The 22,876-nt window shown below is 45.8% G+C and overlaps 2 protein-coding genes across 13 annotated transcripts in view; both read right to left on the bottom strand.

Annotated features, from left to right (window-relative positions):
- Positions 1-10,594, bottom strand: part of LOC127498633 (nuclear factor 7, ovary-like) — a 56,627-nt gene extending 46,033 nt beyond the window's left edge. The window contains exon 1 of the mRNA XM_051868232.1: positions 10,446-10,594. The gene's annotated coding sequence lies outside the window, so the exon portion shown is untranslated. The remainder of the gene's footprint in view (positions 1-10,445) is intronic.
- LOC127498631 (E3 ubiquitin-protein ligase TRIM35-like) overlaps positions 1-22,876 on the bottom strand; it is a 69,905-nt gene that overhangs the window by 46,033 nt on the left and 996 nt on the right. For 4 of the 12 annotated variants that reach the window (XM_051868230.1, XM_051868229.1, XM_051868227.1 and 1 more), the window contains exons 1-5: positions 9,972-10,438; positions 3,547-3,642; positions 3,082-3,312; positions 2,982-3,004; positions 2,782-2,900 (exon numbers count right to left, since the gene is read on the bottom strand). The exons of 1 other annotated variant lie outside the window; for it this stretch is intronic. In XM_051868230.1, coding sequence (XP_051724190.1) covers positions 2,782-2,900; positions 2,982-3,004; positions 3,082-3,312; positions 3,547-3,642; positions 9,972-10,373 — 871 coding nt within the window. In that variant the 5' untranslated portion in view covers positions 10,374-10,438. Of the gene's footprint in view, positions 1-2,781; positions 2,901-2,981; positions 3,005-3,081; positions 3,313-3,546; positions 3,643-9,971; positions 10,439-19,040; positions 19,541-20,994; positions 21,114-21,194; positions 21,218-21,294; positions 21,526-21,752; positions 21,849-22,876 lie in introns of those variants that run through there. 7 more of the 12 variants (XR_007925933.1, XR_007925932.1, XM_051868223.1 and 4 more) reach the window with 3 other exon arrangements.

Raw genomic sequence — 22,876 nt, 5'->3', positions numbered from 1 at the left:
CCATCGACTTTGTAACCGACCTACCCGTATCCCATGGCAACACCACAATTCTCACTGTGATTGATCGTTTCTCTAAAGCTTGCCGTCTCATTCCGTTGCCCAAACTACCCACTGCATTCGAGACCGCTGAACTGCTTTGTAACTTCGTCTTCAGATTCTATGGGTTACCTGAGGACATTGTGTCTGATAGAGGTCCACAGTTTACCTCACGGGTCTGGTCTGCTTTCTTCAAGAACTTAAACGTTAACATCAGCCTCACATCCGGCTACCACCCAGAATCCAATGGTCAGACAGAACGAATGAACCAGGAACTCGCACGCTTTCTCCGCACCTACTGTCAGAAGGATCAGTCGGAATGGAGTCGCTATTTGATGTGGGCTGAATACGCCCAGAACTCTCTAAGAAAACCAGCCACCGGAATCACACCCTTCCAGTGCGTCCTAGGCTATCAACCTCCACTGTTCCCGTGGTCAGGTGAATCTTCCGAGCTACCTTCAGTCAATGATTGGATGCGCAGAAGCGAGGAAACTTGGGATATGGCTCATCACCATCTACAACGCGCCATCAGAAGACAAGAGGTACAAGCCAACAGACACCGCCGACCGAATCCCCAGTACACCGTTGGGCAGTGGGTCTGGCTCTCTACCAGGGATCTTCGCCTAAGACTTCCATGCAAGAAACTCAGTCCCAGGTTTGTAGGGCCTTTTCAAATTGTCAAACAAATTACTCCTGTCTCATTTCGTTTAAATCTGCCTGCTAATTATCGTGTTTCTCCCACATTCCATGTTTCGTTGCTGAAACCCTCCGGGGGTCCGAGGGGGGAACCGGAGGGAGCCGAGGGCCGTCATCCCCCACCACTGACGATTGAGGGCGAGGAGGCTTACCAAGTCCGAGAGCTGCTCGATTCCAGGCGTCGGGGTCGGAGACTACAATATCTGGTCGACTGGGAGGGGTACGGGCCGGAGGAGCGATCCTGGGTCGATGCGGATGATATCCTGGACCCTGCACTCGTGGAGGAATTCCACCGGACGCACCCAGAGAGACCGGCCCCCCGACCACGTGGTAGACCCCGGCGTCCGCCTCCTCGCGTCAGGAGCCGCTCGCAGGGTGGGGGCTCTGTCATGAATATGGCTCCCACGGTTCATCCTCCGGACCACCGGAGGGAGCCATCACCGGAATACTGATTCCCCACCATTCGGACTTCATTTCCCATGGGCCCTCATTCCTGGGACTGATTGCACACACACCTGAACTGCATCACACGCACACTATTTAAGCCACGCATACACACCACATCTTCGCGAAGTCTTGATTTGCTACGGTGATCATTTCTGAGCGTTATTCTGTGGACTGTTATCTTGTTGTTACCTGGACTGTTTATCTCTCGTGAACCCTTGCCGCCTGCCCCGAACATTGCCTGTACCCTGGACTGTGTTTGTTTGCCGCCTGCCTCGATCCTTGCCTGTGAACTGACTCTGATTCTCTGCTGCCTGCCTCGACCCTCGCCTGTCCCTGTTTATGGTACTGCTCTGCCCTTGTTTGTACTGCTGCTGTGTTTAATAAAGCTGCTAATGGATCCACACACTGTTGACCCATCATTACACTAGTAGTGTAACTAATTACTAATAAGATTTCAGTAATATTACAGTTACCATCCATAAAACAACTCGTTACTTAGTTACTTTTGATGCCTCAACCCCTACTGATTTGAAATCCAACAATCCAATAATTCCTAGATTTATTTTCATTATTTTCACGACTCACACAGGAACATGAAGTCACCAGTGCAGCAGGAGAGCTTGAAATATGGAAAAAAACTAGATTCAGCGGATGGAAATATTGCCATTACATTGTCAGGAGAAAAGATGATCTGAACACGTTGTGTAAGTTGTGGCTTTACTTTACTCTGGCATTACATGGCTTGCTCTCCCACATCCATCTGATCCCCATATTAATTATATTACTATAATTAAAAATCTTTTTGGAAAACTAAACATTTTCTTACGAACTTATGTGATTTCTCTTGATAAAATACATCATGAAATATAATCGTATATGGGTAATAGAGAAATTACTAGCTACAATTAGCTTCAAGCTAACATGACAATTAATGAGATTAATACAACACTTTTACTTAAAAGTCACTATCAGTCACCACTGAGTGTTTGTAATAACTTCTGACTGCAATCCAATGTGCATTTTGTTCAAATGATGAGGCAGAAATATGTTGTTAGTGACATTTTAGAAGAATTTTATGGGGAAGATACACAATTACTTCTGTGGGGCGTGAAGGAAAAGTAATATAACTAGTAATGTAACTAATTACTGTTGCCAGAATGTAATAAGTAAAGCAATAATATTACTTTTGAAAGGAGTAATTAATTACATTTTTTGAGTAACGAGCCCAACACTAGTAACCAACAGTAAATAAAACACCATCAGCGGAAACAGCCGATTAGTCACATGGGTTTAATGTTCGTTATGTCAGAATTAATTCACCAAATGTGTTTCCATCTCCCATTATTCACATTAACTCTTTCTCGCACAAGTTTCTGTGATATTGTTTATTGTATGACTTGTTTTTTTTAAATGGGAGATGTGACTTTGTTTGATGATGTAGAAATGGGTAAAACGTCAATTTGATGAAGATGTTTTCTGATGAATGGGTGGTAATTGTTTTGTTTTGATCATTAACCTTTTAACCAATTAATGTGATGTTTTGAGAGGAGCTTGTCATCTTTCTTTCTTTCTTTCTTTCTTTCTTTCTGCAGTCAGACTCACTGTTTTGGACGATGTCCTGCATCTTCTTCCAGACTCTGAACGGCAGGTTGCCCAAGTAACGCGGCACATGAATCAAAGCTCCAGAAGCCATCTGTGGATCCGGCTGTGAGCTCTGGACTCTGGAAGAACATTCAGGAGTCAGAACTGCAGTGGCTTTGGATCAGAACCAGAGAGACCAGAGACAGGAGCAGATCACTCACCTTTCCTTTGAGACTGGAAACTCCTGCAGAACAAACACACCATTTATCATCAAGAACTCAATCAATGAACCAATGATCAACCAATGATCTGAAATCAGACCTTCAGAAAGCAGACGTCATTGGCTTTCATCATCTCCTCCGTGTTTTTGATTGTGTGTGAAAGAGCTGAGATGTGTCTGTTCATCTCCTCCAGCTTCTCCTTCATCATCTGCTTCTTCTGCTCCTCTTCCTCCCTCAGTGCAGTGATTGTAGCTTCTTCTTCATCTCTGAGAAACTGATGAAGCTTCTCAAACTGCTGTTTAATCTGACGCTTTGTGTGCTCAGCTTGAGACTGAAATCAAATCACATTCACTTCAATCATCTCAATCGACACACATCAACACTTCACATCATTCATATCAGAGATAAACTCGGATACCGACATATAACGGATCCAGAAGCAGATCGCTGCTCGTCATTTACAGAAATAATAAACTGGAATCCATTATATTAAATATATCAGATCATAACTGTATATAGTGATCCTACAGCTGTGATGAAAATGACTCTGATTCTGTTTCCTCACCTTGATGTGTTGGACTGTTTTCTCAAACTCTCTTTTCATTTTTTCATTGTGTTGAAGTTTCTTCTGTAAGGACTTCAGTGCTGTATTGAGCTCCTCCTGGAATTGAAAAAAAAACCACATAAAACACCAGATTACAGTGAAGAGAAGAAGAGAATACAGTGATATGATCATATAATGTTGTGAAAAAGTAGGAAGGGAGAGGATAGTGATGCTGTGCGCAATGTCCGGTGTGGTCCAGTTGGGAAGTTACGGATGGCCCGGTTCAGCGATCTTATATCTTTATCTTATTAACTGCTTATCTCCTGAATTGCCATTTTCACTTGCAAGCCATTCAGTCAATTTCACTGAAATTCACCTCGGAGTCAAATTCACTGATTAAGGGTGTAGGGTAGGTTTAGGGTTTAGAATTTGTTGTAGCACAGCATTGTAGGAAATCAGCTCTGTGATTGACATGACCAATGAAATATTTAGAATTGGCTGCGGGGTGGAGTTTGGGGGTGGGGGGGGGGGGGGATCACACATGTGTGTCATGTGCCTGTGTCTGTCAATGGGAGGAAGCCACGCCCTATTTTGGAGCTCCCACCCCCATTTGGAGATCTCCAGGCTGCAGCTATACCCTTCTCATCACAACAGACTGGGGCATCTGGCCAATCAGAAGGGATTTGGAGAGACTGAATCTTCAGACGAGTCGTTTGAGAATCACTGAAAAATGTGTTGATGTGCAATGTAATTATAAGAAAATGAAAGTGTTTTTTGACCTTAGATGCATGTAAACCTGTTGTAGGAGACTCCAAAACAAAATTAGTAAGCTCAAGCAGCAAGACAATGATTCAAAGCATAGGAGTAAATCCACCTCTGAACAACTCAAAAGAGCTTAAAAAAGATTTAAATGAAAAATTATTTAAATTAGTATGAGACTCAAAAACAGAAGAAATCAGGATGGGGCAAATACTTTTTCACAGCACAGTAAATGTCATATAAAGTTGAGTAAAATGAGAGAAATATTGAGTGCATGAATGTGATTGTCACGAATGTGGCTCTCGCGCCTCCTCCTCCGCACCACCGGAGGGAGCCGTCACCTGAATATTGACTGGTTTACATTCGGACTACGTTTCCCATAGGCCCTCATTCCTGGGACTGATTGCGCACACACCTGCACCTCATTACACTCACGCTATTTAAGACACACACACACACACACACTCTTTGCGAAGTCTTGATTTGCCCCGGTGATCACTACTGAGCGTTTTCTTGTGGATTGTATTTCTGTTGCCGTTGGACTGTTTATTGGACTGTGTTTGTTTGCCGCCTGCCCTGATCCTTGCCTGTTATTTGGACTGTGTTTGTTTGCCGCCTGCCCTGATCCTTGCCTGTGACTCTACTGTGTTTGTCTGCCGCCTGCCTCGACCATTGCCTGCCCCTGTTTATGTCTCTGCCTTTGCCCCTGTCTGCTTTGGTGTTTATCTTAATAAAGCTGCAAATGGATCCTCATTCTGCCGACCCGTCATTACAGAAGACTTCGCCCTACAGCGATCCAGCAGCGATCATGCAAATTTCCTCCGAGCTGTCTGCCCAAGCCAACCAGCTCGCGGTTCACCAACATCAATTGAATCGATTGACTTCCCTTACCGAGGAGCTGGTGAAAACTCTGCGGGGCCTTCGATTCAACGCCACCGAGGTTGCCACGCCACCGCCTGCGGCCTCCGTCAGTCAAGCCTTCACTGCCGCTCCCGCCGTGAATCCACGCCTCGCACTCCCGGAGAAGTTCGACGGCAACCCCGCTAAATGTAAGGGATTTCTTCTCCATTTGTATGCTCCCTGTTGACCGGTCGAGCGCTGGATTGGGCCACGGCGGTGTGGCGAGAGGATGGTTCCGTGTTTCCCACCTTCTCGGCCTTCCTACGAAGCTTCAAGGAAGTGTTCGAACATCCTGAGGGAGGCAAGAGCGCTGGGGACCTACTGCTGTCGCTGAGCCAAGGTAAAACCACGGCCGCGGATTATGCTTTAAATTTCCGAACCCTCGCCGCACAGACAAACTGGGTGGAGGACACGCTGAAACTGCTGTTTCGAAAGGGGCTGTCTCTGGAACTGCAAGCCGAGCTCGCATGCCGCGACGAGGGAAGATCGCTCAACGAATTCATCGACCTCGCTATACACATTGACAATCTTCTCCGCTCTCGACGCCCTGTTCAGCTGTCCACTCAGACCACGCCTCCCTCGGAACCCATGCAGCTCGGATTCACTCTGCTTCGCCCAGAGGAACGCGAGAGGAGACGACAACTTCATCTGTGCCTCTACTGCGGGCAAGCTGGTCACATCAAGATCAACTGCCCCATTCAACCCACTCCGTCTAACCCTAAAGCGGTGAGTTCTCCACCTCCCACCGCTTATTCCTCTAACTGCCTCAAAATTCCCATACAAATAACTCTGAATGATCTACGCATAACCACGCACGCACTTTTGGACTCTGGTGCTGCGGGTAACTTCATGTCTGATACATTCATCAATGAACACAACATCACATTAACAGACTGTAACTCTCCATTGACAGTGGAGGCGCTAGATGGGAGACCCATCGGTGGTGGAAGAGTGGCGCACGTCACTGTCGAACTGACCCTACAGGTGGGAGCCCTTCACCACGAGCTCATCCAATTCTACGTCATCCACTCACCCAGCAACCCAGTCATCCTTGGTCTCCCGTGGCTCAGAACCCACAACCCGCTAATCTCCTGGAAGGAGGGCCAGATCGTACAGTGGGACGCCGCTTGTCACAATCACTGCCTGAAACGGATCACTCCCTTACCTGTGCAGACCGTCACTATTCACGAGTCCGACACCACTGAGCCCGACATACCTGCTGAGTATGCTGATCTAGCAATCGCGTTCAGCAAAAGCAGGTCCACCGAACTACCACCTCACCGCTCCAGTGACTGTGCCATAGACCTCCTACCTGGTACGACACCCCCCAAGGGCAGAATATTTCCCCTGTCACAGCCTGAGTCTGCCGCCATGAAAGCATTCATCGAGGAGGAGCTGGCCAAAGGATTTATTCGACCTTCTACCTCCCCGGCGGCATCCGGCTTCTTCTTTGTTAAGAAAAAGGACGGCAGTCTTCGGCCCTGCATCGACTATCGAGGTCTGAACAATATCACAGTGAAGTTCCGCTACCCTTTGCCATTGGTCCCCGCAGCCCTGGAGCAGTTGAGACAGGCCAGGTACTTTACCAAGCTGGATCTCCGGTGTGCGTACAATCTGATTCGCATCCGTGAGGGGGATGAATGGAAGACGGCCTTCTCCACCACCACCGGCCATTATGAGACCCTCGTTATGCCCTTCGGCCTGGCCAACAGTCCCTCCGTCTTTCAGTCTTTCATCAATGACGTCTTCCGGGACATGCTCAATCGTTGGGTCATCGTCTACATTGATGACATACTCATCTACTCCAAGACTCTCGAGGAACACGTCCAACATGTCCGGTCCGTACTGCAGCGGCTCATTCTACACAAACTGTATGCCAAAGCCGAAAAATGTGAATTCCACTGCACCTCCACCTCATTCCTGGGACACGTCATCAGTCAAGAGGGAGTGACGATGGACGACAACAAGGTGAGGGCGGTGCTTGAGTGGCCTCAACCACGCACATTAAAGGAACTACAGCGGTTTCTGGGGTTCGCCAACTTCTACAGGCGGTTCATACGGAACTTCAGTGGCATCGCTGCTCCGTTAACGTCCATGACCAAACGACAGTCCACACGTCTTTCCTGGTCCCACGAGGCGGTGCACGCCTTTCAAGAACTAAAGGAACGATTCACCACAGCACCCATTCTGCGCCACCCAGACCCAGAACTCCCCTTCATAGTCGAGGCCATACTCTCACAGCGTCAAGGTAATCCCGCAAAGATGTTCCCTTGTGCATTCTACTCCAGGAAATTGTCAGCGGCAGAGCGCAATTACGTTGTAGGCAATCGAGAGCTCTTGGCGATGAAGGCAGCGTTGGAGGAGTGGCGCCACTGGCTGGAGGGAGCACAACACCCGTTCACCATACTAACCGACCACAAGAACCTGGAATACCTCCGGTCTGCTAAACGTCTAAACCCCCGACAAGCTAGGTGGGCCATGTTCTTCACCCGGTTTCAATTCACGGTAACCTACAGACCCGGGTCAAAGAACGTCAAGGCAGACGCCCTATCTCGTCAGACGGAGGAGAGGGAACGATCAGAGAACGAAGAAAACATAATCCCAGTCAAACTGCTACTCGCTCCGGTTCAGTGGGACGTCATGACCGAAATCACCCAAGCGAATGAACATACAGCACCACCACCAAACTGCCCACCGGATCGCACCTTCGTACCTGCACACCTCCGCGACAAAGTGTTACACCACGTTCACGATCTCCCCAGCTCTGGCCACCCTGGTATCACAGCCACACTACACCTACTGCAGAACCGGTTCTGGTGGGACTCCATGGTACTAGACACCACCCAATTCATCAACCAGTGCTCAGCTTGCCAAACCTCTAAAGCATCTCATCAAGCCCCAGCGGGCCTGTTGCAACCACTGCCCATTCCCCAACGTCCGTGGTCCCATATTGCCGTGGACTTTGTCACTGACCTCCCTTAGTCCCGTGGTCACACCACCATCCTCACTGTAATTGACCGGAAACCGCCGAAATCTTATGCAACTACGTATTCCGATTCTATGGTCTTCCAGAGGACATTGTATCTGACAGGGGCCCACAGTTTACATCCCGGGTATGGACAGCTTTCTTCAAACACTTAAATGTCAATATCAGCCTCACCTCCGGGTACCACCCCGAGTCCAATGGACAAACTGAACGCCTGAACCAAGAACTCACCAGGTTCCTTCGCACGTACTGTCAGCAGAACCAGTCAGAGTGGAGCCGCTATCTGCTGTGGGCCGAATACGCCCAGAACTCGCTACAAAAACCTGCCACTGGCATCACGCCCTTCCAATGCGTCCTGGGTTTCCAGCCTCCACTCTTCCCCTGGTCCGGGGAACCATCCAACCTACCCGCCGTAACCGAGTGGATGCAACGCAGCGAGGAGACCTGGGACCTGGCCCACCATCACCTCCAACGAGCTGTAAGACGACAGGAGCTACAGGCCAATCGACGTCGTCGTCCCAATCCCGATTACACCGTGGGGCAGTGGGTCTGGCTGTCGACCAGGGACCTGCGTCTAAGACTTCCATGCAAAAAGCTCAGTCCCAGGTTTGTAGGGCCTTTTCAAATTATTAAGCAAATCACTCCTGTGTCATTTCGTTTGAAGCTACCTGCTAATTACCGTGTTTCTCCCACTTTCCATGTGTCGTTGCTGAAACCCTCTGGTGGTCCGAGAGGAGAGGCGGAGGGAGCCGAGGCCCGCAACCCCCCACCCTTGACGATCGAAGGCGAGGAGGCCTATCAGGTTCGAGAACTGCTCGATTCCAGGCGCCGGGGTAGGAGACTACAGTACCTAGTCGACTGGGAGGGGTACGGCCCGGAGGAGCGATCCTGGGTCAATTCGGATGATATCCTGGACCCGTCACTCATAGTGGAATTTCATCGGACGCATCCGGAGAGACCGGCCCCTCGACCACGCGGTAGACCCCGGTGCCCGCTTCCTCGCGTCTGGAGCCGCTCGCGGGGGGGGGGGGGTGGGGGGGTGGCTCTGTCACGAATGTGGCTCTCGCGCCTCCTCCTCCGCACCACCGGAGGGAGCCGTCATCTGAATATTGACTGGTTTACATTCGGACTACGTTTCCCATAGGCCCTCATTCCTGGGACTGATTGCGCACACACCTGCACCTCATTACACTCACACTATTTAAGACACACACACACACACACTCTTTGCGAAGTCTTGATTTGCCCCGGTGATCACTACTGAGCGTTTTCTTGTGGATTGTATTTCTGTTGCCGTTGGACTGTTTATTGGACTGTGTTTGTTTGCCGCCTGCCCTGATCCTTGCCTGTTATTTGGACTGTGTTTGTTTGCCGCCTGCCCTGATCCTTGCCTGTGACTCTACTGTGTTTGTCTGCCGCCTGCCTCAACCATTGCCTGCCCCTGTTTATGTCTCTGCCTTTGCCCCTGTCTGCTTTGGTGTTTATCTTAATAAAGCTGCAAATGGATCCTCATTCTGCCGACCCGTCATTACAGTGATATCTGTGTTTATGACTAATTACTCTTCTTTACAAGTCAAAGTAAAGGGAAATCATGGCCTAATGTTTAGAGAGTCAGACTGGTAACCCAAAGGTTGCGGGTTCGATTTTCAATACTGGCAGGAAATGACTGAACCTCAATCTCTCTCCGGCGACACACTGAATCTCTTCTCACTACTCCTAATGTGTGTGCACTAACTTGAATGGGTGAAATGCAGAGGACAAATTCTTCACTTACATGTGAAAGAAGAGTCATTTGTCTTACCTTATATGATGAAACCACTTCATTGATGGGTCTGAATTTATGATTGTCATGTTTTTGTGAATTAATACACACTAAACACAAAGGCTGTTTGTCCTCCAGACAGAAGAGTTTGAGTTTCTCACTGTGTAAACTGCAGATCTCCTCAGATCCTGATGAACTCGTCTCATTTCTCTCCTTCAGGACCAACTCACATAAGTTTTTTAACACAAGATTAAGAGGAGGTAGCTCTTTTGAGGATCTTCTCCTGCAGACAGGACACTCCTGAGTTTTCTTGGTTCTCCAGAACTGTTGAAGACACTCTTTACAGACACTGTGACTACATGATAAAACAACAGGAGTCTTGAAGATTTCACAGCACACGGGACAAGAAAGCTCTTCAGCAGAAACATTTAGTGAAGCCATTTTCACTGTTTGAGCTCCAGCAACATAAACTTTACTTTCACTTTCTGAACAACAGTTTTAAAAATGAATCACCTTGAGAATCACAACGATCTGCTGTCTGTTCAGAAACAAATGCCTCAAAAATCCTTCTTGAAAGTGTTTCTCTTCATTCTCCACTGATCGCTGATTCTTTATTGCTTTTGTCAAGAGAGAAGAGAGTCAGTATGACAGAAAAGAGAAATAATAAGTCAGTCTCTGCCTGGTAAGTGTTGGAAGAGGGTGGAGTTTATGATCACGTGTGATTCAAAGAACAAGATCAGGATTTCTTCAGGGTAAATTTGAACAAAACTTGCATTGAAACTTTCTCAAGTATAATGATATAAAACCTTGAATCAAACACTAAAGAACAATGCAAAACACAAATATTGACAATAAAAATACTCTTTGTGTTATATTTATTGCTCTTTATTTGTACATAGTTTATTTGTTCAAGTATCCAGTGAAAAGTCCAATCTGAGTTTTGTTTGTTTAATAAATCCTTTTGTTATTTAAACCACTTTGAAACTCTTCATCATCATCATCATCATCATCTTCACTGAACTAAAACATTACATGTAAATTCACAGTTGCTCGTTTTGCAGTTTTTACAGTTGACCTGTGTTTTTACACTACAATTATATTTACAGTACTCTTGTTAATTTACAGGCTTGCTGGAGATCAAAATTGCGAGTAAGTTACTGTAAATTTTACAGCAATTTTTTACTATGTAGGTGTCAAGGTTCAAGGTATTTTATTGTCATTCTCTACATGTTGACACATGAGAACGAAATATGTACTATGTAAATATGTAGCAGTGTAATATATAAAATAAATAAATAAATAATATACAAATATCCATACAATAAGTTAAAAAAAAAAAATTAACAGACTAAATTTAAAATAAGATATTAAACTAGAAATACCTGAGAAACTTAAACCTATTAATAAATAAGTAAACAGCAAGTTTTAAAAAGCAGTGCATCATATTATCATATTAAACCAGAGCAACAGTATGACGCAGCAGCACAGAGAGAGATCAGTCACTAAAGCAGGAGTTCATGAGTCTTACAGCCTCTGAAAGAAGCTGCATTTGAGTCTTGTTGTTCTGATTTAATGCTTCTTATCCTCCTGCCTGAGGGGAGAGGGTCGAGCAGTTCGTTTGGTGGGTGGGTGTGATCCTTCATAATACAGGACGCTCTGCTTCTGCTCCTGCTGGTGTAAATGTCCTCAATGGAGGGGAGGCTGCTGTGAGTGATTTTTTGGGCAGATTTGACCACCAAATTATTTGCCCTATGCACATAAACTGTACTGCTTACTTATTGTATCTACAATTAAGAGTAACGTTAACCTTATTTCTGCATAATTTCACTTCTGCTTAATATAGGCTTAAACGCTGAAATTATGGACTGTTTCTTTTGTTTGTTTTTTACTTTATTGGTGCACAATTTGTAAAGTTGTTGAGATCTCATCTAAACTTTAAGAGGAGACACATGTGAGAGGTCCAGTGTCTTTAGCTAAGGAGAAAAATCTGAGCACAATGTGCGATGTTACTGAGGTCTCTTCTAAAACTAGACAAGTGTCAGACCGTTAGTTTAGGAGAAAAACCTGAGCACAGTGTGTGATGTTGAGATCTCCTATGAATCTTTAGAGGAGACAAATGTGAGAACTTCAGAGTCTCTAGCTGAGGAGAAAAGTCTGAGCACTGTGTGTGATGTTACTGAGATCTCTTTTAAACCTTTAAGAGACCATTGAGAGTGCTGAGATTTTGTCTCAGGAGACAAGTGTGAGAAGCAGGAGACTCAAGCAAAAGTCTCGATTTGATGTTAATTTAACCTCCTTTATGACTAACAGAAACATTTGAGATGTTAAAGTTTTTTTTCTCCCCTTTGGGTAGCTTCTATCTCATTCATTCACACCATTTCAATCAAGCACAATACACGCATTCTCATATTTGAAGTATAGTGTAGAAAGAGTATTGCTGCACAATGACTTAACAGAGGAAAACATGACCTATATTTACATGCATGCAAAATGGGTTGTACAAGACAAACTTTACGATGTTAAATGAAGAAAAAAGGTTATGCAACAACTTTGAGGCACTGTTACACTATTAAATTTGCTATAAAGAAAGTATCTATCTTACCCTAAACATCTCACACTTGTCTAATCCCTTGTTTGGAATATGTGCTGCATATACAATCCTGGGCATTGAAGATAAATTTAAATGAGTATCCCTTCATAATCATATTCTGAAATGTATAATGCTATTTAAATAATAGTTTCGGTATTTACAATATTAGTAATAACATGTTAAAGTCAGTTGCATAAAAAGGTATATCTGTTTAATTTGAATCAGGAAAGTAAGACTGACTGCCCTTTGGTTAACTGCTACTTAGTCAAACTAGTTCTTAAGTTAATATGCAGCTATGCTAAGTTTATGCAGCTGGCACCAAAAGACAAAGCTGATACCTAAATGAGACATGTAAGAGAATAATCAGCTCTTAGTATCCCGAGCTTAGAGAAAGCTCTAGCCTTGTGGACAGCACATCAACATTGAGACACAGCAGCTCCTCAGACAGCACGAGTTTGAATCCCAGCTAAAGGTACTTTCCTGCTCCTGTTCCCTTCTCACCTCTCCCATTGTTTCCTGTCTCTCATCCTACTGTCCTGTCCATTAAAGTTAAGAAGAAAAAAAAAAAAACTTCTGAAAATATTTTTACAATAAAGAGATTTCTTGTTTTGACTCTTTTTTTCTCAGATATTTCTCATGTCTCATTTCTGTCTACTCTTATTTCTCCTAAGGAATTTTAGGAGAAACATCTGAAAATCTTCTGATACTAAAATCAGGGATATGAGAATCACAACTAAGTCTCATGAGCTTAAGAAAAGCAATCACTGAGCAATACATTTTTCCTATGGGTAGAGTGATGGAGGTCCACATTAATGTCAATGGTCTCCTTCATGTGGGCCATAACCAGCCGTTCAAAGCATTTCATGATTCGGAGTGAGAGCCACTGGATGGTAGTGTCACGGTTCATGGATTCACTTACTCACCCTCGTGTGTTGTGTGTGTGTGTGTGTGTGTGTGTTTGGGTGTGAGTGAATGATTGTGTGGGCGTCACCCGTTATGGTCTGATTGCGATCTGTTGCCAGCCGTGTCTTGTTAGTGGGTGGTATATATTGTGCGTGTCTTTATGTGGTCTTTGTCAGTTCGTTGCAGGCTGTTCCCGGTGTCGTGTTCTCTGTGTGTTGCTTCCTGGTTTTTGGATTCTGGACTTTCATCGTGTGCCCTGTTTTCTGGGTTGGATTATCCTTGTTCTCTGATACCCGCTGTAGCCCTGCGCCACCCGGTGCCACGCCACTCCGCACGCCTCCGTTCTGCACGCCACAGCCTCTGCCTCAACTGACCCTTGGAGTGAAGTTATTGTAAAGCGTTTTCCTGTCAATAAATATTGTTATTCTTGCACTTGGATCCTCTGTCTGTGTTCATTCCCTGACAGAACGAACTGACCACTTATGGATCCAGCAAGGTCGTCGGATCTTCAGGAGTATTTGAGCTGGAGTGCTCAACGGATGGATCATCAGGACGAGCAAGTGGTGGCGACTGCTCGCGCCGTTCAGGCGTTGGTGGCGCAGGTGGCTGAGTTATCTACCCAGGTTCAACATCTCTCATCTCCCACTGCGCCAGCTCCACCGTCTGTTCCCCACCCATCCGCCAACATCAGCAGTCAACAAGAACCGCGCATTCCTGCACCAGAGAGGTATGCTGGAGAACCAGACGTTTGTAGAGCCTTTCTAACGAAGTGCTCTATTTATTTCTCTTTGCAACCTAACACGTTTTTTTCTGAGGAATCTAAAGTCGCGTTGGTCATGACGCTTCTGACGGGACGCGCGGCGTTGTGGGGAACAGCGGTGTGGGAGAACAAACATCAGTGTTGCTCCTCGTTCCACACCCTGTCGCAGGAGATGAGACGGGTCTTCGACCGTTCGGTGGCGGGACGGGAGGCCACGCGCAAACTCGCGGACCTGCGGCAGGGAATCCAACCAGTGTCTGATTACGCCATCAAATTCCGCACCCTGGCAGCGGAATGCAAGTGGAACGAGGAGGCGCAGTGGAATATGTTCCTGCATGGGTTGGCCGACCGTGTTCAGCAGGAGATTTACCAGCTGGATCTCCAGTCTCGACGGTCTCATTGAGCTCGCGCTGCGGGTGGACGCCCGCTTGCAGGAACGCGCGGCGCGTAAGAGGCCCGTAGCGCGCTTTGAAGAACTGGAGGAGAGCGGTGCCAGCGGAGGTAACACGGTCGGTCCCCCGTTCGATCCAGAACCCATGCAGGTGGGTAGAGCTCCGCTCTCCCGGGAGGAGAGATTACACCGGAGAGAGATGGGACTGTACTTGTACTGTGGAGGGGCGGGACATTTTCTTAGGGAGTGTCCCGTAAAAGGCAGAGCCCGACAGTAGAACCGAGGTTACTGTCGGGTGGTCTTTCCTTGGATAAATCCTCGTCTGCGACACTCCTCCCGGTGAGACTACAGTGGGTATCGAGGCATCACACCTGCCAGGCTCTGGTCGACTCGGGGGCGGAGGGCAGCATCATGGACTACGATCTGGCCACGCGTCTGCACATACCCGTCCACCCACTGGAACATGCCATAACTGTCATCGCCCTTAACGGACAGAAGCTACCCACCATCACACACGCCACGGAGCCCTTAACCGTCATCACTTCTGGTAATCATACGGAACAGTTGCCATTTTTCATTTCCAGATCTGCTACTCATCCGGTCGTCTTGGGTCATCCATGGCTTCTCAAACATAAGCTCAGGATCGAGTGGGGCCAGGGGTCCGTGGCAGAGTGGAGCAACCAGTGTCATGCGTCTTGTTTATTGTCTGCCTGTTCTTCTGTGTCTCGTTCTGTGTTACAGGAGTCGTCGGTGAATCTGTCAAACGTGCCTGAGGAGTACCTTGACCTGAAGGAAGTGTTCAGTAAGTCCCGGGCTGCTTCTCTTCCTCCGCATCGTCCCTACGACTGTGCCATAGACTTAGTACCAGGGTCTTCTCCGCCTAAAGGCAAGTTATATTCACTTTCTAATCCTGAAAGGGAGGTCATGGAGAAATACATTTCTGATTCTCTGGCAGCCGGGATCATCCGCCCTTCCTCGTCTCCCGCGGGGGCAGGTTTTTTTTTCGTGGGTAAGAAGGACGGGTCGCTGCGGCCGTGCATTGACTACAGAGGACTGAACAACATCACGGTAAAGAATACTTATCCTCTGCCGTTGATGTCTTCTGCCTTTGAACGGCTGCAGGGCGCGTCTCTTTTCACGAAATTGGACCTGCGCAATGCTTATCATTTGGTTCGCATTAGGGAGGGGGATGAGTGGAAGACGGCATTTAACACCCCTAGAGGGCACTTTGAATACTTGGTTATGCCTTTCGGCCTTTCCAACTCGCCCGCCGTGTTCCAAGCACTCGTGAATGACGTGTTGAGAGACATGATCGATCAGTTCATTTATGTCTACCTGGACGACATATTTCTTCTTCTCTCCAGGAACATGTGCAACACGTCAGACGAGTGCTCCAGAGGCTGCTAGAGAATGGGCTTTTTGTCAAGGCGGAGAAGTGCGTTTTTCATGCACAGTCAGTTCCATTTTTAGGGTATATCGTGTCGTCTGAGGGGGTGCGCATGGATCCTGACAAGGTTAATGCTGTGGTGGATTGGCCAATCCCAGATTCCCGTAAGGCCCTGCAGAGGTTTTTGGGATTCGCCAATTTTTACCGGCGTTTTATTCGCAATTTCAGCCAACTAGCCGCTCCTCTGACCGCCTTAACCTCCACCGCAACGGCGTTCAGGTGGTCTAATGCAGCTGAGGCTGCATTTTCCAATCTGAAAGGCCGCTTTGTTTCGGCTCCCATTCTTGTCGCCCCTGATCCTTCACGTCAGTTTGTGGTGGAGGTTGATGCTTCAGAGGTGGGGGTAGGGGCAGTTCTATCCCAGCGCGCCGCCACGGACGATAAGATGCACCCTTGCGCATTTTTTTCTCATCGCTTATCCGCCGCCGAACGGAATTACGACATTGGTAACAGGGAGCTGCTGGCGGTCAAATTAGCTTTGGAAGAATGGCGTCACTGGTTGGAGGGGTCGGGGGTACCTTTCATCGTCTGGACCGATCATAAGAATTTAGAATACATCAGATCCGCTAAACGACTGAACTCTAGGCAGGCTCGGTGGGCTCTGTTTTTCGGTCGTTTCGATTTTTCTCTATCATATCGTCCCGGGTCTAAAAACATCAAGCCTGATGCTTTATCTCGTGTTTTTGATCGTTCCGAGCGCCCGTCCACTCCCGAGTGTATTTTACCTGAGAGACTCATTGTCTCTTCACTCACATGGGAGGTCGAGTCGAAGGTCCACACGGCCTTAGAAGGGGTAACGCCTCCGCCCGGGTGCCCGCCGAGTCGATTATTTGTGCCAGAGAGGTTACGTTCAGACGTTATCCGATGGGGCCATGATTCCAATCTGGCTTGTCATCCAGGGGTTAGTCGTACCATGTTTTTGGTTAAGCAACGATTCTGGTGGCCCTGCATGGCTCGCGACGTTCGCAATTTTGTTTTGGCTTGCTCTGTCTGCGCTCGTGGTAAGATTTCTAATCGTTCCCCAGATGGGCTTCTTCAACCGCTGTCTGTCCCTTCAAGACCCTGGTCCCACATAGCGCTAGATTTCGTAACAGGCCTCCCTCCTTCACAGGGCAATACGGTGATTTTGACCGTAGTGGACCGGTTCTCGAAGGCGGCACATTTCATCCCCTTGCCCAAATTACCCTCTGCCAAGGAGACAGCGGTTACTGTCATTAATCACGTCTTTCGTATTCATGGCCTCCCGGTAGACGTGGTTTCTGACAGGGGATCCCAATTTACCTCCAGATTCTGGAAGGAGTTTTGCAGATTACTGGGAGCGACTGTTAGTTTGTCGTCTGGGTTCCATCCCCAGAGTAACGGGCAAGCTGAGAGAGCCAACCAGGATTTGGGGAGAACGTTGCGATGTCGGGTAGCTCAGAATCCTTCCTCCTGGAGTCAGCAGCTTCCTTGGGTGGAGTACGCGCACAACTCGTTACCAGTGTCGGCTACGGGCCTTGTGCTTTTCCAGTGTAGTCTAGGTTACCAGCCACCTATCTTTCCTAGTCTGGAATCCGAAGTCGCGGTCCCCTCCGCTCACGCCTTCGTCCAGAGGTGTCGTCACACGTGGAGAAGAGCCCGAGAGACTCTTATTCAGGTCGGAGCGCGCACCAAGGCCCAGGCCGATCGCCACCGGCTGAAGCCCCCCATATACGTCGTCGGACAAAAAGTGTGGCTTTCTTCCAGGAACATTCCGCTCCGCTCCGTATGTAATAAGTTGGCACCTAAATTCATTGGCCCGTTCACTGTCACCAAGATTCTTAGTCCGGTGACAGTCCGCCTCAAATTCCCCCCAGCGTCATGACCAAATTCCTTTCATTCTTTGTCTTACACTCTGCAGCTACTTGTATTTCTGTATGACTGTTCTTGCAAGAAATAAAACTTTAGAAAGACAATTGGATGAGTTTGTCTCTTATGCAGTAAGAGTCAGTGTTGATTTTTTGCCACGACACTAAGTCAATGCAGAAATGACCAAGAAAACATGCTGTTATCATGCAAATAGCCTCCTCTGTGGCTTCATCAAAAGTCAGACTGGAGAGAGGCAGAGAGACAACAGCATCCAGAGTCAAACCACTGTCACAGCATGACACCAGGCCCTTGAATGCCATCACAGACTGACAGAACAAAAGTAAGTGAATGTAAGTGAAGTAAGTGAATGATAAAGCTATGGTGCTGGTCACTCCATCCTGGTCAATAGTTCATTTTTTTAGGGCTAGGTCTAAAGTAGTAATTACAAAATTACAAACTCATGATATCACAAATGTGACCAGGTGTAAACAGGCCCAAAGATAAGATCACTCTGTGGGTCCTGAAATCACCGTAATCATAGTAATACGTGCACACACACAAATGCTGTTATTACCAGGAATTACGTGATGTTAATATTGATGGTCATGAATTTGAGATAATGCTGAGATCTCCAGTCCTTTAAAAGAGCAGCTTATTAGCAGAAAAAAATAAAACTAAAATCAGAATTTGAGTACATTTGTGTGGATAATTTGTGGAAAAAATATCAATTATATTTATTGTGATTAACAGAAGCTCATTAACCATGCTGAAAACACATTGAGAGCTTTGGGAGAACAGTTGGAGACCCATAAGTAAATTGACATGGCAAAACAGACAAACATTAAATTAGTTATTCGCAGAAGAAAGGTGTTTGTAAAATATATGAAGCTAACTGTTGTACCTTTTTTCCAAATAATACAGCTCCTGATGGATCGTTCAATGAGGAAATGAAGAAACTGAATAATAAAGGAAGAAATCACTGAAAATGTAGGAGATGCAGAAGAAACTTGTTGTTTATTGATCTGTTTTATGAAATATGAGAGTGTGAGTGTTGCTGTAGTGCTGATATCAGTCATGTGATCATCACGGCCCAATCACAGCCACCGTACTGATATTCAGATCAACAGCACTCTTACTCATGTGATCTGGATTAAATATTGGAAACATGATGAAAGCAGGAAGATCCAGACCTACAGGAGTAACGATTACTGACTATTGACCGCTAAGATCCTGAGAGAGGGATAACACCAGAAGAATGGAAAGAGTGTGTGAGTGAAGGTGGTTGTGAATGTGTGTAGATGTCTGTTAGTTACAGGATCAGAGAATGAAACCGTTCCTCTGTCATAGTCCAGATTCACTCTCACACGATCAATCTTCTGTTTGACACGAAAACTAGAACCTGCAGTACATCCGTACGACACACACCAGACATCAGTGCTGAAGAAAACATATTCCTTCCTCTGGTTTGATGCTGTAGTTACTCCAAGAACCCAGTATTGACTCTCTTTAACCTCCACATCCCAGCAGTGTGTTCCTGAGTTAAACCCCTCTGAACCCAGAACACAGAGACTGTCAAATCTCTCTGGATTATCAGGAAGAGGTTGATAGTTCCCGCTGTGTCTCACACTGGTCAGATCATCAGACAGGACGAGATCTGGACTCACAGTGTTTGGATCCAGAATCACAGGAGCTGATGAGACACAATCAACAGATGCTTTTATTCTGATGTTCATATAATGATCAAGAGTGAACCAACACATATTATTATGAATTATGACACTCGTCCTGTTGATCAAACACATCAGACATGTTCCTCTGATCGCTGTCAGTGCTGTTATTAGTTTCACACTCATTTTATCATCAGTAACTAGTAGTGTAACTAATTACTAATAAGATTTCAGTAATAATATTACAGTTACCATCCATAAAACAACTCGTTACTTAGTTACTTTTGATGCCTCAACCCCTACTGATTTGAAATCCAACAATCCAATAATTCCTAGATTTATTTTCATCATTTTCACGACTCGCACAGGAACATGAAGTCACCAGTGCAGCAGGAGAGCTTGAAATATGGAAAAAAACTAGATTCAGCGGATGGAAATATTGCCATTACATTGTCAGGAGAAAAGATGATCTGAACACGTTGTGTAAGTTGTGGCTTTACTTTACTCTGGCATTACATGGCTTGCTCTCCCACATCCATCTGATCCCCATATAAATTATATTACTATAATTAAAAATCTTTTTGGAAAACTAAACATTTTCTTACGAACTTATGTGATTTCTCTTGATAAAATACATCATGAAATATAATCGTATATGGGTAATAGAGAAATTACTAGCTACAATTAGCTTCAAGCTAACATGATAATTAATGAGATTAATACAACACTTTTACTTAAAAGCAAAGACTATAGAATAACACAAGATGTGTCACTCGTATTGTTTTGAATGGGAGAAAGTGTAACGCGCAATATGGCGGAATAAGTCCCGCCTTCAAAATAAGAGCCAATCGCCGACTTGTAAAGTCATCGCGTCACTGCAGCGGCCATTAGAAGCACCGGTTTCTATAGAAACAGTCAGACGCGCGCCTCCGAAATGAGGCACAAGAGACGCGCATTTAGGTCTGCGCATGCGCATTAGCTTGATCCAGCCTGAAAAATACATTTTTTTGTCATGATTCGAGCATTTAGAAACTAAATTTATGAGCCGGATGTTGTTAGATTTCATTGGTGATTTCAAATATGAAATTTAATCGTAAGGTTGGCGAACAGTGTTGGAGAATTTGATGTTTCCCCATTCAAAGAGATAGGAGCTGCATGATGCCCAGGATGCCCGAGAGGCGTTTCAAAGATGGCCGCCGAGTGAAATGACTTGTCTTAAAGAGACTTTGTTAAAAGTCACTATCAGTCACCACTGAGTGTTTGTAATAACTTCTGACTGCAATCCAATGTGCATTTTGTTCAAATGATGAGGCAGAAATATGTTGTTAGTAACATTTTAGAAGAATGAATTCTGATGAATGGGTGGTAATTGTTTTGTTTTGATCATTAACATTTTAACCAATTAATGTGACGTCTAGAGTGGAGCTTGTCATCTTTCTTTCTTTCTTTCTTTCTTTCTTTCTGCAGTCAGACTCACTGTTTTGGACGATGTCCTGCATCTTCTTCCAGACTCTGAACGGCAGGTTGCCCAAGTAACGCGGCACATGAATCAAAGCTCCAGAAGCCATCTGTGGATCCGGCTGTGAGCTCTGGACTCTGGAAGAACATTCAGGAGTCAGAACTGCAGTGGCTTTGGATCAGAACCAGAGAGACCAGAGACAGGAGCAGATCACTCACCTTTCCTTTGAGACGGGAAACTCCTGCAGAACAAACACACCATTTATCATCAAGAACTCAATCAATGAACCAATGATCAACCAATGATCTGAAATCAGACCTTCAGAAAGCAGACGTCATTGGCTTTCATCATCTCCTCCATGTCTTTGATTGTGTGTGAAAGAGCTGAGATGTGTCTGTTCATCTCCTCCAGCTTCTCCTTCATCATCTGCTTCTTCTGCTCCTCTTCCTCCCTCAGTGCAGTGATTGTAGCTTCTTCTTCATCTCTGAGAAACTGATGAAGCTTCTCAAACTGCTGTTTAATCTGACACTCTGTGTGCTCAGCTTGAGACTGAAATCAAATCACATTCACTTCAATCATCTCAATCGACACACATCAACACTTCACATCATTCATATCAGAGATAAACTCGACATATAACGGATCCAGAAGCAGATCGCTGCTCGTCATTTACAGAAATAATAAACTGGAATCCATTATATTAAATATATCAGATCATAACTGTATATAGTGATCCTACAGCTGTGATGAAAATGACTCTGATTCTGTTTCCTCACCTCGATGTGTTGAACTGTTTTCTCAAACTCTCCTTTCATTTCTTCATTGTGTCGAAGTTTCTTCTGTAAGGACTTCAGTGCTGTATTGAGCTCCTCCTAGAATTGAACAAAAACACATAAAACACCAGATTACAGTGAAGAGAAGAAGAGAATACAGTGATATGATCATATAATCATATGTGATAATATAGTGATGCTGTGCGCAATGTCCGGTGTGGTCCAGTCGGGAAGTTACGGATGACCCGGCTCAGCAATCTTATATCTTTATCTTATTAACTGCTTATCTCCTGAATTGCCATTTTCATTTGCAAGCTATTCAGTCAATTTCACTGAAATTCACCTTGGAGTCAAATTCACTGATTAAGGGTGTAGGGTAGGTTTAGGGTTTAGAATTTGTTGTAGCATTGTAGGAAATCAGCTCTGTGATTGACATGACCAATGAAATATTTAGAATTGGCTGCGGGGTGGAGTTTGGAGGGGGGGATCACACATGTGTGTCATGTGCCTGTGTCTGTCAATGGGAGGAAGCCACGCCCTATTTTGGAGCTCCCACCCCCATTTGGAGATCTCCAGGCTGCAGCTATACCCTTCTCATCACAACAGACTGGGGCATCTGGCCAATCAGAAGGGATTTGGAGAGACTGAATCTTCAGACGAGTCGTTTGAGAATCACTGAAAAATGTGTTGATGTGCAATGTAATTATAAGAAAATGAAAGTGTTTTTTGACCTTAGATGCATGTAAACCTGTTGTAGGAGACTCCAAAACAAAATTAGTAAGCTCAAGCAGCAAGACAATGATTCAAAGCATAGGAGTAAATCCACCTCTGAACAACTCAACAAACTCAATTACAGTTTTGGAAAGTCCTGATTTGAACCCAACTGAGATGATGTAGCAGGACCTTAAACATGCAGTTCATGATTGAAAACCCTCCAATGTTGCTGAACTAAAGCAGTTCTGCAAAGAAAAGTGTGTCAAAAATCCCCCACAGCGCTGTGAAAGACTGATCTCCAGTTATCACAAGCATTCGGCTGCAGTTATTGCTGATGAAGGGGGCGATTAGTTTTTCACATTGCTGAGGTGTTAAAAACTGTATTCTGTGTTTACTGAGGTTGCCTTTGTTTT

This window comes from Ctenopharyngodon idella, chromosome 17, assembly GCF_019924925.1.
Source record: "Ctenopharyngodon idella isolate HZGC_01 chromosome 17, HZGC01, whole genome shotgun sequence".
Lineage (NCBI taxonomy): Eukaryota > Metazoa > Chordata > Actinopteri > Cypriniformes > Xenocyprididae > Ctenopharyngodon > Ctenopharyngodon idella.
The sequence above is the reverse complement of the archived record's forward strand: the minus strand, read 5'-3'. Positions and strand labels throughout refer to the sequence as shown.